The following is a 16,463-nucleotide window of genomic DNA, read 5'->3' on the forward strand; positions in this document are numbered from 1 at the left end:
TGGTTTTGAGGCAAGCGCTTCATTGTAGTACTACGGTTATATCTCTTCAGCGCACAGCGCGAGCAGGTAAAACTACAATGCAGAATATTAATAACTATATATACATACAATTATAATGAGAAGACCATTATACTAAAACTAGGGCTGGAAGATTAATCGAAAAGTAATCGAAAGCGAAATTTAGAACCTCTAACCGACGTAATTTTCCCATGTCGGTTATTTCGGTTATTCCCTGTTAATACTTCCCCCTTAAAAGCGTGTGTAGCCACATGATTCTACCAGTCAGTGGCATAAAAGCAAAATGCGGAGGTGTGACGCTGGACTATGAAGGACAGGAGGCAAAAGCAAGTTAACAGAGTTTATTATAATATTTGAGATGATGGTAGGTTGGAGAATGACGCAGGAACCGCGATGGCAGCACAGACTGGTGAGTAGGTGAATTGAGTGCGCTGATGATGATAACGGCGGTGGTAACTCCCAAGTGAGGTGACAATAATCCGTGAGCGAAGGTAATGATCCAACAGAAACCGAACAGGAGACAAAGCAAGACAGGAACACATGAATCAGACATCAGACACGGACGACCTCAAACAATGATCTGACAAACAAGAGACGAAAGACAGGGTGTTAAATAGGCAGTTGGAATGAGATGCACCTGCCGCTGATCAGACGATCAGCGGCAACACCCACATGAAACAATCAACATGACGTAACATGAATACAGCTGGAGACGGTGCATTCATGAACCGTGACAGGAGGTGAGCGCCGGTTCAACACATAGTGAAGGCGCGCGAGCGGTGAGCCTTGAGTCTTCAGTAAACTTTGTCAGTTGTATTTGTTTTATGGTTTGGACGTTCAAGCAATTAGACGATCGGATGTGTATTATTATATCTAGCTACCATGTTCACGCAGCTGCATTGTGGCACGAAAACTCATAGCTGTGAAGATCGCGTGCACAGAGGAACGCAGATGTCGCTGTCCTGTGATTTATCACTAAAGTATCTTAGAATCTCAAAACTTATTATAGCATATTTTTCTACTTTTGTAGGAACTAGGCTATTTACAACCCCCAGCTTCACAATAATATAAAGACGGTATGACTAATTCACACACGCAATCACTCGTACTGGTACTGTTTACCTTTAATCTTTATTTCTCTCTTACACCGAGCAATAATATGTAAGAAATGTTACGAACATAGATAAAATAACTGCTGATAGTGAGCTATGATCGTTCTTTCAATAGGAAAAAATATCCCACCTTTAATAGTCGGTCTCAACCGTCTGGCTGAGGCCAGTCTAAAAAGACGCTCAGGACAGTTGACAGAACGCTGCTGCGTGTCGTCACGAAAGCGTATCATTTTCACGTGTTATTAAGCCTTGCCACTTGCAAATGTAACCATTCAAAAGACTTTAAATAATTCAAACACAAGACGCAGAAAAGCTGAACTGAGCAGCTGAACTGAGCAGCTGGTTACTCGCGCGCTGTGCTCGGTGCGCACGCGGAGAGAGAGCCGCGTCTCACAGACAGCGACACTGAACCGACCTCTCGTTTGCAAAGTTTTCCTTTAAGTTCCTCCTGCACCTCAACGAACAAAAACAAATCGCAGTTTAAACAAACAGAAAAGGATGTGTAAGAGCCCACTTCAGCACCGCGGTGTTCTGATGTTCAGGGCTCATGCAGAGAAAGGCGTCTCAAAGCACTTTAACACCGAATTTGTCTGTTTTTGCTCTTGTACCGACAAATACATAAAAAATATTTGAAAATACCCGTCTTGGATAGTATGTTCGAAAAAACTGTCAGTTATTTCTTAAGTTAAAGCAAACAGTTGAGAAAAAAATCGTATGTGTATTATATTGGATGTATTCATTGTCTCTTAAAGTGACCGCGCCTAATAGGGCTTGGGCATGTTGATGAACAAATAAACAGAACGAACATACAAATTAAACACTTTCAAACAGGGCCCATTGGTACAACCTGAACCGGGGCCCCGCAAACCCCAACTATGGCCCTGTTTACAGTACAAACCTTGTAAGTGAACTATGAGGGCAAAAAAACAAAACAGAAACAAAATAATCGTTCATTAATCGTAATCGAGGTAAAGTGTTCAATTAATCGAGGTTTTGACTTTAGGCCATAATTGTCCAGCCCTAACTAAAACGCTGTGAATCTTTAGAGTGATTTTTAGAGTTTTCTGAACATTGTATCGTGAAGAACGCGTCCACAAAAGGATTTCGCATTCAGAGCCCAACAGATATGTTCATGTGCATTCGGGCCCTTTTTGCAAATAGCCTTTAAGTCTTAAAGGTGCTCTAAGCAATGCCGGGAGTCGTAACTTCTTGTTGACGTTCAAATTGTTGTCAAACAAAACGGAGGCTAGCTAGACCCTCCCTCCTCCTCATCCGTGCACTAACCCCCCAAACCCCACCCCCAAATCTTTCTTGTCGGTTATTGGCTGGAACAGTTTGTTATATTTTGTGGTGCGGGTGAGCCCAGTTTGTTTTTCTTGTTGTTTGTGGAGCCTGTGGTGTCTAGAGAGACCCTGTTTTTTTACAGTGTGTTCAGGGGACAAGCAGCTAGCGGATAGTGAGGAGATGTTTGCTGGATGTGACAAAAAATGTTTTGGCCTAAAAATGTGTGACATCACTTAGAGCACCTTTAATATTAACGTTATGTTGTACAAATAACAAAGCGTAGATATGAAATTATGTGTTGAATCCCATTTATTAAAAACTTGCTATCAAATGCGTCACTCTACTGGTCATCTTCAGCGCACACAGCTCAAAACAGAAATGCAGAACGTTAGTAGAATGAATGCTAACGTTTTAGGCTAACTTAGGCTAATTTTAATTGTTACGATTTCGCCGATGTTAAGTGTTAGCTATCTGTTAATAAAAAAATAAAACATAATTTACCCTGTTTATATCTGCAAGGTGTTCATTACACATTTTCCCTGTGTGTTAACGTCAGTAATTATGTTAGTCGAATGTCTGACTTGACTCTTGTTAATGTATTTTGCCCCGCCCCCAAATGAATAGACTATCAGTCGAATATCGGCAAGATTCGAAAATTCTGATACGACAATGAAAATCCTTAATCCTTATATTACACCGTAATATATATATATATATATATATATATATATATATATATATATATATATACAGTCGTGGCCAAAAGTTTTGAGAATTACATAAATATTGGAAATTGGAAAAGTTGCTGCTTAAGTTTTTATAATAGCAATTTGCATATACTCCAGAATGTTATGAAGAGTGATAAGATGAGTTGCATAGTCCTTCTTTGCCATGAAAATTAACTTAATCCCAAAAAAACCTTTCCATTGCTGTCATTAAAGGACCTGCTGAGATCATTTCAGTAATCATCTTGTTAACTCAGGTGAGAATGTTGACGAGCACAAGGCTGGAGATAATTATGTCAGGCTGATTGGGTTAGAATGGCAGACTTGACATGTTAAAAGGAGGGTAATGCTTGAAATCGTTGTTCTTCCATTGTTAACCATGGTTACCTGCAAAGAAACGCGTGCAGCCATCATTGCGTTGCATAAAAATGGCTTCACAGGCAAGGATATTGTGGCTACTAAGATTGCACCTAAATCAACAATTTATAGCATCATCAAGAACTTCAAGGAAAGAGGTTCAATTCTCGTAAAGAAGGCTTCAGGGCGTCCAAGAAAGTCCAGCAATTGCCAGCGCTCTCCTAAAGAGGATTCAGCTGCGGGATCGGAGTGCCACCAGTGCAGAGCTTGCTCAGGAATGGCAGCAGGCAGGTGTGAGCGCATCTGCACGCACAGTGAGGCAAAGACTTTTGGAAGATGGCCTGGTGTCAAGAAGGGCAGCAAAGAAGCCACTTCTCTCCAAAAAAAAAATCAGGGACAGATTGATCTTCTGCAGAAAGTATAGTGAATGGACTGCTGAGGACTGGGGCAAAGTCGTATTCTCCAATGAAGCCCCTTTCCGATTGTTTGGGGCATCTGGAAAAAGGCTTTTCCGGAGAAGAAAAGGTGAGCGCTACCATCAGTCCTGTGTCATGCCAACAGTAAAGCATCCTGACACCATTCATGTGTGGGGTTGCTTCTCATCCAAGGGAGTGGGCTAACTCACAATTCTGCCCAAAAAAAACAGCCATGAAATAAGAATGGTACCAAAACACCCTCCAACAGCAACTTCTTCCAACAATCCAACAACAGTTTGTTGAAGAACAATGCATTTTCCAGCATGATGGAGCACCGTGCCATAAGGCAAAAGTGATAATTAAGTGGCTCGGGGACCAGAATGTTGAAATTCTGGGTCCATGGCCTGGAAACTCCCCAGATCTTAATCCCATTGAGAACTTGTGGTCAATCCTCAAGAGGCTGGTGGACAAACAAAAACCCACTAATTCTGACAAACTCCAAGAAGTGATTATGAAAGAATGGTTTGCTATCAGTCAGGATTTGGCCCAGAAGTTGATTGAGAGCATGCCCAGTCGAATTGCAGAGGTCCTGAAAAAGAAGGGCCAACACTGCAAATACTGACTCTTTGCATAAATGTCATGTAATTGTCGATAAAAGCCTTTGAAACATATGAAGTGCTTGTAATTATATTTCAGTACATCACAGAAACACCTGAAACAAAGATCTAAAAGCAGTTTAGCAGCAAACTTTTTGAAAACTAATATTTCTGTAATTCTTAAAACTTTTGGCCACGACTGTATATATATATATATATATATATATATATATATATATATATATATATATATATGTATATGTATGTATGTGTGTGTGTGTATATATATATATATATATAAATCTGTTAATCTGTTTTCTTACAATGTAAACATTTTGAAAAATGTGTGGGAACCATGCATAGCACAGGATTATATCAGATGGTCACAGCATGGTGTTCTGATATATAGTGTGAAAATAAATATATATCATATTTACTTACAATTATACAAGTAATGTAAAGAAATTGTTGCCATCTCCCAAAAGCAGTACACCATGTTTCAATACCATTAATGCAAGGAAATCAAACACGGTTTACTTTTCTGAAGTGTTTTGTGCTTAATTAATGTTTAGAATTCTCAGCAGCACAAACAGCCCATAGGAAAATCTACTTATCACAAAATGTTTGTGATTTAATGTGCATGGAGGCCATCTTACAGGCTTTAAACTACTGTCATGCCTCAAATGTACGTAATGGCCTCCAGTCATGCTAATGTGAACCCAAACCTCCATCATCTCACATAATGAAAGATGGAATTGCAGTTATGATACAGAGTGCTGTTATGCTTTCATATTAATACTAAGAATCTCTGCATTGTGGAATTGTCCACTCATGGAGAGGAGTGACTGGGACGTATGAAAATAATCCAGCACCCCAACATCTACAGAATTACTGCTGATATCTTTTTTTTTTTCAAATAAAAATAATTGAGAAAGACTGTCATTAAATTATTAATTTCCTAGATTCTTTGTGTTTCAGGTTTGAGGAGTAAAGCATGTAGACACATTATGCATTACTTTTTAAGAACAACGCACCAGTTCTTATTCTTCTTCAGCACTCTTTCTTCAATTCTCTTATGCTCTTTGTTTGTCCATCTTCCTTTGTATCAGGTGGAGATGCTGGAGAGGAAGTATGGAGGTTACTTCCTGAGCAGACGAGCGGCTCGCACAATACAGACGGCGTTCCGGCAGTATCGCATGAACAAGAATTTTCAACAGCTACGCAGTTCCGCCTCTGAAAGCCGAATGACTCGCAGGATCATCCTGTCGAACATGCGTTCACAGTATTCATTTGATGAACGACAGCCACAGGCAATATAACAGTATAATGGTTAAAACCTGCACAAAGTAGAAAATTAAGCTTGTCTGTTTTGTGTTGTTTACATAATTTCCATAACTTGTTCATTATTCTTTAGGTTCATCCCCAGGCGCCACAGCAGTCTCAAGGTCGATTTACCAGCCATCACACTTCGGCTCTGGACACAGCTAGCCAGGCAGGAACAACAGACCCACAGCAGGAGACTGACTCACCCGCACACTGTCCTTCAGACAGAGAGGAGTACTCACATGCAGACGACGCTTTCAACAAACAGGTGACAGATGTGTGAAATACTATGTGTAAATTAAAGTTCTGTTAAAGATTAAGGTTTATTTCAATACAGGTCAGATATATATATAGTTGGGATAGAATAGATTTAGACTGCTTCAGAATTGGTATAAAATTGTTGTTCATGTTTCACTTGAAACATATGATGTTGTCTTACAACTGACAAATCCATGTAAATGTAACTATTTTCCCTTATTTCTAAATGACATACCCCACAGCATTCCACTAAAGGAACATTTGGTTACTTGTCAATTAGCAGACACTTTTTCCAAAGAATCTTACTGCACAGACAGTCTCCCTGGAGCCTTGAAAGCCTGTATAAACTGGCATGATGGTCATTAGCAGACCCAGAAAAAAAGGTGTTTTTTTTCGTATTTTGTGCACTAATTTAAAATTATTTAAATATTGTTAAATGGTTACTGATAAGATCAGGTTAGACAAAATATTACAAATGCTCAGATATTTAAACTTCTGATACTGATATGCTGACAATTATAGGTTTTTTCAATTAAAATAGAAAACTGAAAACTATTATCAGTCATTTTAAATACTAAAATCGAATTGCAGTATGAAAAATGTATAATGAGTTTTGCTAAAGATTAAAATTATTTTTTTGTAAAGTTGTTCATTTCAAATAAATCCTGTTCTTTTTTAACCATCTGTTCGGCGAAGAATCCTGAAAAAACACGGTTTGCACAAAAAAAAAGTTCTCAACATTAATAGTAATTATTGAGTGCCAAATCAGCATATTAAAATTATTTGACATTGAAGACTGGAATGCTGAAATTCAGCTTTGCCATCACAGGAGTAAGTTAGACTTTTAAAGGAATCAAAATAGAAAACAGTTATTTTAAACTGTAAAAAATATTTCACAGTATTACTGTTTTTAACTTTCCTTTTGATCAGATAATTGCAGCCTTGAGAGACTCACAAAAACATAAAAAAAATCTTACAGACCCCAATCTTTTGAACAGTAGTGTAAATGTATGTGTGGTTCCTCTCTCAGGTGACATCTCTGGCTGACTCTATGGACGACACTCTGACGTGTCAGCCCGGCCGAGGGGACTCTGAGGATGGTGGTGGGGGAGGCGGTGAGGAGACCGAGGATTTTGGCGAGTGTGTGTGGAGCAACAAACCTAACTCACGTAGGGGGGTCATGGGGGACCAAGAACGTCTGGGGGTCATGCACGAGGACAGCACAGCTACCTCGTACAGCGACATCACGCTTTATATGGATGACGGCATGCCATGTTCTCCACTTTCCATCGAGCGGGTTCCCTCCAATACGGACACAGAGTACTGGGGCGTAAGCAGCAGGGTCGGAGGACGTGGAGACAGTCGGGAGGGCGGCGAGAGCAATAACAGCCAGCGTAGCACGCCATGCACTGAATGCCGAGATTTCCGGTTGCGGGGGTCACACCTCCCTGTTCTCACCATAGAGCCACCTAGTGACAGTTCTGTTGACATGAGTGACCGTTCAGATCGTGGTTCCCTCAGCAGGCAGCTGCTTTATGAGCAGGAGCCTACAACAGGCGGATCGCCTCAAGGGACTCTCAAACACAACCCCACCCCTCGCACACCCAATCCCTGTGCGGCACAGGGCCAGACGAGACCCCTGGGTCGTCCCATCCCATCCCCTCTTCCAACACACATACCACAACACACAATAATGCACCACCATCACCACCCACACCTTCACCATCCATTGCACCACCACCCTATGCCGCACATCCATCATCCCTACCCTGACCCCACATCTCCCTCGCCCACTCAGCCTCCACTCACACCACTTTCTTCCTCGTCCTCCACGCCACTACCTGCTACTGGCTTGGAGCACTCGGATGGGGACAACGACTCCATGAACTCCACCACCAACTCCAATGAGACCATTAACTGCAGCTCAGGCTCTTCGTCTAGGGACAGTCTAAGGGAACCGTTGCCTCCTCTAGGAAAACAGACCTATCAGAGAGAGAGCAGGCATAGCTGGGACTCCCCTGGCTTCAACAATGACGTGGTGCAAAGGAGGCAGTACCGCATTGGACTGAACCTCTTCAACAAGTAAGAGATCTTCACCAAAATAGGATTGACATTATGCTCTTTCAGTTGACCTTTTGAGTTGTCCCGCAGTCTAATATATATATATATATTTAATTCCCTTTTTAATTTCCTCTTAATCCCCTTTTTCGATGCTGCTGTCAGTGCATTCATAAAAAAAAAAATTTAACCCCAACCTCTAAATCTGTTCTTTCAGAGTAGTTTCTTTTGTTGTTTGACTGACGTTAAATGACAGAGACAGCAGGTCTATAAGGCTGCTGTCACTTTAAGACCGAATACACAGATCTATTAATGTAATGTAATCTGTTTGGATACAAAAAAACCTGTCTACACTAAGGCGGTTGTTGCTCTGTTTTATTTGTCTTTATTTCAGTTGATTATAGTTTTACTGTAATGAATCATATCTTATTTGTTTTATCCTCACTCTCCCTGTCTTTCTCTCTCCGTCTTCTAGGAAACCAGAGAAGGGGATCCAGTATTTGATAGAGAGAGGTTTTGTCTCAGACACACCTGTGGGCGTGGCACGTTTCACCCTGGAGAGGAAAGGCCTGAGTAGACAGATGATCGGGGAGTTTCTGGGAAACCGTCAGAAACAGTTCAACAAGGATGTGTTGGAGTAATGATGTTTTTCCTATCTTCCAACCCCAGACTTTAGCAAAGAATCCATATGCTGTTCACACCAGCCTGGAGGCAAAAAAAAAACAGAAAACAAGACACAGGCTAAAAAATCTACAAAAACATGTTAGCAGAAGAATTTAGTAATCTTTCTTTTTGTTTTTCTTCCTCAGCTGTGTGTTGGATGAGATGGATTTCTCTGGCATGGATCTGGATGATGCCCTAAGGAAGTTTCAGGCTCAGATTAAGGTTCAGGGGGAAGCCCAGAAGGTGGAGAGACTGGTAGAGGCCTTCAGGTAGCCTTTGCTTTCATCTCACCCTTTGCTCTTTTCTCTGCATTTCATAGTTCCACAGGAGTATGAACTTCTTTCTTTCTCACAGTCAGAGATACTGCGTGTGCAACCCTGTACTTGTCCGCCAGTTTCAGAACCCAGACACTATCTTCATCCTGGCATTTGCCATCATCCTTCTCAACACAGACATGTACAGCCCCAACGTCAAAGCTGAGAGGAAGATGAAGCTGGAGGATTTTATCAAGAACCTTAGAGGTGATCCAAGCCAATATACCTTCAGCTAAATCAGGTTGATTTTTGGTTTCCAATTGAAGACAGTACAGCAGTTTTTACCTTCTGTTTCTTGGTCATTCTCCCCCTCATTGTCATTGGCAGGAGTGGATAATGGACAGGATATTCCCAGGGATATGTTAGTGGGCATCTACCAGCGCATTCAGAAATGGGAACTCAGGACAAACGATGACCATGTGTCTCAAGTGCAGGCTGTGGAGAGGGTCATCGTGGGCAAGAAACCTGTGAGTCAAACCATGTGTTTCACTTATGCATGTTATATTTGTGGTTGAAACTCCATATTGTTGTTCAGCTTGTAGTAAAAAGGTAATTTGATCTCTAGTTTTTTTATTTGTGTGGTCTAGTGTAAAACAAACCAAGCTGTGTTTTAATATGCTGTGTGTGTGTGTGTGTGTGTGTGTGTGTGTGTGTGTGTGTGTGTGTGTGTGTGTGCGTGTGTGCGTGTGTGTGTGTGCGTGCATGTATGTCCAGGTGCTTTCTTTGCCACATCGCAGGCTAGTGTGCTGTTGTCAGCTGTATGAAGTCCCTGACCCCAATCGACCCCAGCGGAGTGGAGTTCACCAGCGCGAGGTCTTCCTCTTTAATGACTTGATAGTGGTGAGTCTTCACACATATTTGCCTAATAACTGTAAGAAGATATAGTAGAAGAAAAATACTCACTTGGGTTTAGAGTCATGTGCACTTGCAATAATTATATAACAGTACAATATTTGCATTGATAAATGTATACTAGATGTATAGGCCTATTGTTTTTTTAGCCTATATAATATAACTGTATTCAGAGTTACACTGTACAATTTCAGACTTATAACTGTATATTTGCATTTTTAAAAATGTAGATTTAAAATTACAACTTTATCTTCTGGATTTATAAATATATATTTAGATTTAATGTAATTGTTTCATATGCAGTATATACATATTTCGGTTGCACTTTATTTTACAGTACGTGTACTAACATGTACTTATAGTGTACTTACAGTGTATTTATCTAAGAAAGTTCTGGTAATACAAGGTAACTACATGGGGTAGGGTTAGGTTTAGGGGTAGGTTCAGGGTTAGTACCTAGTTATTACATAGTTATTGTAATTACTATAATAAGTACATAGTATGTACACGAGGAACAGGACTGTAAAATAAAGTGCTACCCATATTTCTCTACAGGTAATTCATTAGTCACAATCAAGCAATTTTTGGTCCTCGTTGCAGCCAAAATGACAAAAATAACATATTCTTTATACATGCATATTAGATATTTATTCATAGAACTACTGCTACTACTACTAATAACAATTGTAACTGAACTACTGCTACTACTACTACTACTAATAACAATTGTTGAAAACATAAAGAACGAGAAGTTCAGAAGTTAGTTGGTTCAGAATTGCCCGTCTTAGCCTAGAGAACAGCTATTTAAACACAAGGGGAAAAAACATTCAGTCATATGTATCTAAGCAATTTTGTGTTAAGAGTATGTGTATGTATAATGATGATAACTACACAGCTGAACATCCCTTATGTCCCTGCCTTCAGGTAACAAAGATCTTTCAGAAGAAGAAGACATCTGTGACGTACAGTTTCAGACAGTCTTTTCCCCTTGTGGAGATGCAGGTTCATATGTTCCAGAACTCCTGTAAGTATATTCATCCCTCCATCTGTCTGACCATCTGTCCCTCCTTCTTTATTTATACTATCACTCCATTCCAGCTGGTTTACACACTCTGCTCTCATCCATTCCATCACTCCATCTCATCTCCGTGCTGTCTTGTTACCCTTTCCGTGCTTTCATGTAGGTGGTGTTTTGATTTCTTAGCAGCATATGAAGGAGAAAAATATGTCCATCTGAAAATCCTCTATTGTGGCTATGCAGTTAATTTGGAAAGTCTGTGGAATGTCTGTTTTCTATTTATATTGATCAGTGTTTGTTTTGCACTTGCTTTCCACTAAAAATATCTTTAAAATAAAAATCTCCACATGGTTAAGACCATATTTTGAATTAAATATATCTTTCCTACATATTGACATGGTGAAGTACAGTACTTGTGTGTATCTGTGGATTTTGTCAGAATGAGAGATATATAACTAATTACATGAGATACAGCATATCCCTCTTTTTCTGGGTCTCTCTCTTATTGACTGCATTTACCCTCTCCCTGTCCCTCTCTCTCAGACTACCCTCACGGTATCAGACTGACATCAGCGATGCCCGGCAGTGAGCGCAAGGTCCTGATTGTGTTCAATGCGCCAAGCCAACAGGACCGAACGCGCTTCACCAGCGACCTGCGTGAGAGCATCGCTGAGGTTCAAGATATGGAGAAATACCGTGTAGAGTGTAAGAAATCCTTTAATGTTACCTGTTGTTTCATGACATGACAGATCAAAAGCATGAGGTTCCTTTCATGTTTGCAAGCTGAAATTTGCTATGTATCTGATTAATTATTAATTAGGGTCCGTTTTTGCCAGAATTAACCCCTGGTCTCTCTTCTCCATAGCTGAGTTAGAGAAGCAGAAAGGTGTGATGCGTCCAGGGCTCCTGAGCAGAGATGGGGACGGGGTTGGTGGAATAAAGACTGAAGCTGTGAACGGCACTCTGGGTAGGCCCAGTCTGGATGACACGTACACAGCAGGGGAGGGGCTTAAAAGAACAGCACTTAGCTCCTCACTGAGAGACCTCACTGAGACAGGTACAGCACACATTCACACAGCAAACTCCCTTCTATTTAAACTACAGCTGTCAGTTTTATGTGTTCATTTAATTGAATTATAGCATAACAATGACGTAAGTATTAGCACATTTTAATTATGGATTCTTTATGGATTTCTGTGGACTGTAGGCAGCTGACAGACCTCACTCAAATAGGGACATTTATTTATTTGTTTGTTTTAATTATAAATACATTTTTATAATCTATTGATAGCCCTAATTTAAATTAGTTTTGTCTTCTCTTCTAGTTTGATCATGATCACAATTTTGAAATGCTGAACTTCTGTAACAAAGTACAGTTTGACAGACACTGCCCTCTAATGGCACATTATGTCCTTTCTTAAGGCTTTTTAAACAAGTGTCTGGAATAGCATGCTCATATTTTTTTTCAATGATTAGTATGTACATTGTCACATAATGCAAAATTTCTGTATGCATATAATGTACAGATGATACATTTTTTAAGATGTGCAGTATATAATGTAGCAGACAATGATCTTGACTTTGACCTTGTAAGTAATATCTGCCAAATGTTTTTTTTTCTTACTCAGTGTTTTATGGGGTTGCCACATATTTTTACACAAATTACTTTAAAAATTCAAAATGTATACTTTTAAAATGTATATTTTATAGAGGGTAACTTGCAGAATTAAATGTGATGTGGTCATGTGACAAACACTACTGTTTTAAATGCTTTCTAAACACAGCCAACATCAAGTTCAGTGATGTGAAGTTGAGTTTTGTCAGGAGACATTTACTGTATGCACACAATTTGTAGATATTTATTCATTGAAAATGGATCATCCAGGACCAAAAACACCCAGTATTTAGATTTTAGAATATGTTTTCTCCATGACCTTTTAACCTGGTCTTGCTGTGCTTGGTTGGGTACAGGGAAGCGAGGCCGTAGAAACAGCATTGGCTCTTTGGATAGTACTATAGAAGTAAGTCAGGCATCTGCTAACAGCTTGTAATAATCATTAATCTTGTGTGTTAAACAACATTGGCTTTGCATGAATTTTTGATTGTTGCGATGCAGTTCAGCATGTTTTAATCCGTATTGTGTAAAAAAAAAAATCTTAATTGGTGTTTGCATGCAGCATGTCTAATATTTTATGCCTGGTGCAGTTGCTTATAACTAATGCATTGCTCTGGTAAATTAATGGCCCCAATCAGTGTCTGAGGGCTGCTTATGTTTTAGAGATTTAGATGCATGTTTAAATGCAAGTAAAATGAGTGAGGCTCTATAATGAGGAAGCTTTACTTTGCTATCTGACTGATTTTGTGGCTTGTGAATGTAACAATGTCTTTTCTACCTTCAGTAATTTGTTTGAGACTGTTTGTATTTAAGGCTTTTTGGGTTGTCACTGTGCAGGAGATGTGAGTACAGTGATGTTACACGTCTTGTGTGCATGTACTTTTAAGTATGAAGATTAATTGTTACTCTCAATTTCTGTTTTGGTTATGTGGCATTAAATAAATTCTGGCTGATGTCAATAAGCTGATATTTTCATGTTATAACAGTTGACTGATAAATGGGAGTCATTCAAATTATATAATATAGTACAGAATATAGTATGTAAAGTTCTACACATTAGAAATAAAATGTATTAACTGTATTAAGTGAATTAAGTCATGACAATATCACATTTAACAGTAAATTATTAGTGTTTTTAAATATAATCTTGTAAATCAATATACAATGTTTTTACATTGTACTCTGTATAGGATGGCTAAATTAACTTGTTTTAGTGTTTTTATTTCTTTTCTTTTTTTATATTAGAAAAATAGTATAGAATTTTAATAGAGATCCTTTCTTGGTTATAACATGAAAATCATTATCTCTTAAATAAATTTTAATAGTCACATGCATTTTTATTTTGTGAAACAAGTAACTGGGGAATGTCTGTAACTCATAAGTTCTAAGACTGTCCATCTTCTCAGATTTCCAGTCTAATGACTGACTGCCTGGCTTTGTGTGTTTTTGCACACTGTAGGGATCCATCATTAACAGCCCTCAGCCGCATCAACGCTTGCCCATGGGGGGCACCGTTCCCGGCTGCTATGGGCTAGAAGACTACCGGCCTCACCGCCCCATCCTGAGCCCCGGAGTAGGGATGGGGGGTGGGCCGGGGCAACTTCACAACACCGTAGGCAATATGGGTGGAGGCCCTGCCATCAGCGATCGAGGTGGGGGGCCGGGGAGCAGTTCTGGAGGGATCAATTCCGGTTCCTTCCTGGGCTCCCTGTTTGGGAGCAAGCGCGCCAAACCTCCTGCTCCCCTTATTCCCCCAGGGCCGCATTACCCGGCCCCCATGCTACCTCCTACTACAGGAGGGCCACCACCTCCGTCCCCCTCCGCCCTCAGCCAGTCAGACCCCGGTGGGCCATCCAAGATCCAGGCCCTGCACGCTCAGTACTGTCACAACAACTTTGGCCAGCCTCCACCCCCCTACCATCATCATCATCGGTACCACATGCAGGCCGTCGCCCCTGGCCATCCCCCCACTATCCATCATACCCTACAACGAGGGTCCCTCCCACAGCGCGGGCCCCCCGCTCCTTCACACGCCCAGTTCCAGCAGCAACTATCCCATCATGCTATACAGCAAGGCCGCTATGGCAATATGGCTTGCACCCCTCCACCTCTGTCCCCTCATTCGCCCAATTCCCCCATTGCCCCTTTCACCTTTTACCACATGCATCCCAATTCCATACGCCACGTACGGGTGCCCGGTCCTACCGGCAAGCTTCCTCTCACCCTGTCTCACTCTCAGCCCCACCCTCACGCCCACTCCCACATTCACTCTCATACACACAGCCATCCAGTACACGCCCACAGCCCACACCCCTTAATGGATCACTCCGCCCATCAAACTCATTTCGTTTTCTCACCGCCCCCTCAGGCGCCATCCGCCATCACCACCCGCTACATACCCCAGGGCGTCGCCCACTGCGTCCCGCAGTATCCACCCCTCTCCTCCATTCCTCCTCCTCCACCACATTCCCCGTTACCTCCTCCTTCATCCCCACATACCCCACTGACCCCTCTTACCCCACTCTCCCCGCTGGCCCCGCAGCTCCCAGGACACATTGGGGTGCAGTTGGGCGGCCCAGGGGGCGGAGGAGGAGGTGGAGCCAGCAACAGCAGCACGGTCGGCAGCTCCAAATCCAAACCTATCAACCGCATCAGCACGGTGGTATAAGGGTAAGCCACGGCAGAGGGCGCAGGGTCCCAATGCGGAGAAGCTGGAGCCCAGGCAAGAGGAAGCACACCATACTTAGACTCTGTTACTTTCATATCCGCTTCCCTCACATGTAGAGTGGGAATCCTGGCTGGCTACCAGCTCATTGCTAGCCTGAATGGCATCTTGCTGTTGGCCGCCATTCAAAACAAAGGCTTTATAACTGCATGAAATCTCCGACTGAAGATCTAAGAAGCCTAATGGAGACGATGGTATAGCAAATGAAGTCTATTGAAGAGTATGGGTTGAAATTAACGTGCATGGCTACCAAAGGAAAAGGTTACTGGGAGAAAGGGGGTGCCAATTTAAGTCGGACTGATGATCTGGAGTTTAAGAGACCAAGTTTGGCTGTCTGAAGATGACAATGGTGAACTCTTTAAACACTCAACATGGAGACAAAACTGGAGAGATGAGTGCAAAATATAAAAGAAACAACAGAACTTTCGTCCATAGTATTTTCAATTTTCATGCGTCTCAGATGACAATCATTTCAGGGTCAGTCAGAAAATGTTTGCTTGATTCATTACTCAAAATTGACAAATGTATGCCTCAGCACATAAGAAGGGCCAGCATGCACTTAGTGGGATGCAAAACACTTTTTTTATTATTTTAAAAGATACTTTTATTTTACCCTGTGAGGGAAAGGACAGGATGGGAACTGCTGAGAAAACTTGCATCACTACACAGTAAAAAAAAAAAAAAAAAAAAAACTTATTTTGAAACAATTTGGAAATTGTTTTTTATTTTATTAATTGTTTTGTTTTTTGTCTTGAAGTGGCTGGGCATCCGGTTTGAAATAAGTCAGCCATAACAGTAAAAAACACTTTTTTGAAGACCTCAGTGAAGACAAGATGTCATTTGCGCAAAACAGAATGTGTAGAAAGAGATTTTAAATTGTTTGGTAAATACTTTGTTCTTTTGTTTTGTTGCTATCCTATATTAAGCATACAAACCTAAATGCAACATACCCAAAAGTGTCATGACTAACAGCGACCAATAATCAGGACATAGATCTGTTAATTTCCTGCCACCTGTTACCTCAGCATCTCTCTCTCTCTTTTTTTTTTTTGCGTCACCATTTCACTATTATTTCATCTTGTCTACTTAAACAGTCTTTCCAGACCAACAAAACATTTATATTTGGCAA

At 40.9% G+C, this 16,463-nt stretch overlaps 2 protein-coding genes across 2 annotated transcripts in view; both read left to right on the forward strand.

Annotated features, from left to right (window-relative positions):
* LOC132114664 (IQ motif and SEC7 domain-containing protein 2-like) overlaps window positions 1-16,255 on the forward strand; it is a 65,971-nt gene extending 49,716 nt beyond the window's left edge. Inside the window, exons 4-16 of the mRNA XM_059522907.1 lie at window positions 5,618-5,818; window positions 5,923-6,099; window positions 7,120-8,171; window positions 8,623-8,784; window positions 8,957-9,079; window positions 9,165-9,331; window positions 9,452-9,591; window positions 9,839-9,964; window positions 10,901-11,000; window positions 11,538-11,699; window positions 11,860-12,051; window positions 12,966-13,015; window positions 14,069-16,255. Of these exons, the coding sequence (XP_059378890.1) occupies window positions 5,618-5,818; window positions 5,923-6,099; window positions 7,120-8,171; window positions 8,623-8,784; window positions 8,957-9,079; window positions 9,165-9,331; window positions 9,452-9,591; window positions 9,839-9,964; window positions 10,901-11,000; window positions 11,538-11,699; window positions 11,860-12,051; window positions 12,966-13,015; window positions 14,069-15,277 (3,861 nt within the window). The 3' untranslated portion in view covers window positions 15,278-16,255. The remainder of the gene's footprint in view (window positions 1-5,617; window positions 5,819-5,922; window positions 6,100-7,119; window positions 8,172-8,622; window positions 8,785-8,956; window positions 9,080-9,164; window positions 9,332-9,451; window positions 9,592-9,838; window positions 9,965-10,900; window positions 11,001-11,537; window positions 11,700-11,859; window positions 12,052-12,965; window positions 13,016-14,068) is intronic.
* LOC132114655 (cold shock domain-containing protein E1-like) overlaps window positions 1-16,463 on the forward strand; it is a 79,133-nt gene that overhangs the window by 7,169 nt on the left and 55,501 nt on the right. The gene's annotated exons all lie outside the window — the stretch shown is intronic.

Source organism: Carassius carassius, chromosome 34, assembly GCF_963082965.1.
Source record: "Carassius carassius chromosome 34, fCarCar2.1, whole genome shotgun sequence".
Classification (NCBI taxonomy): Eukaryota; Metazoa; Chordata; class Actinopteri; order Cypriniformes; family Cyprinidae; genus Carassius; species Carassius carassius.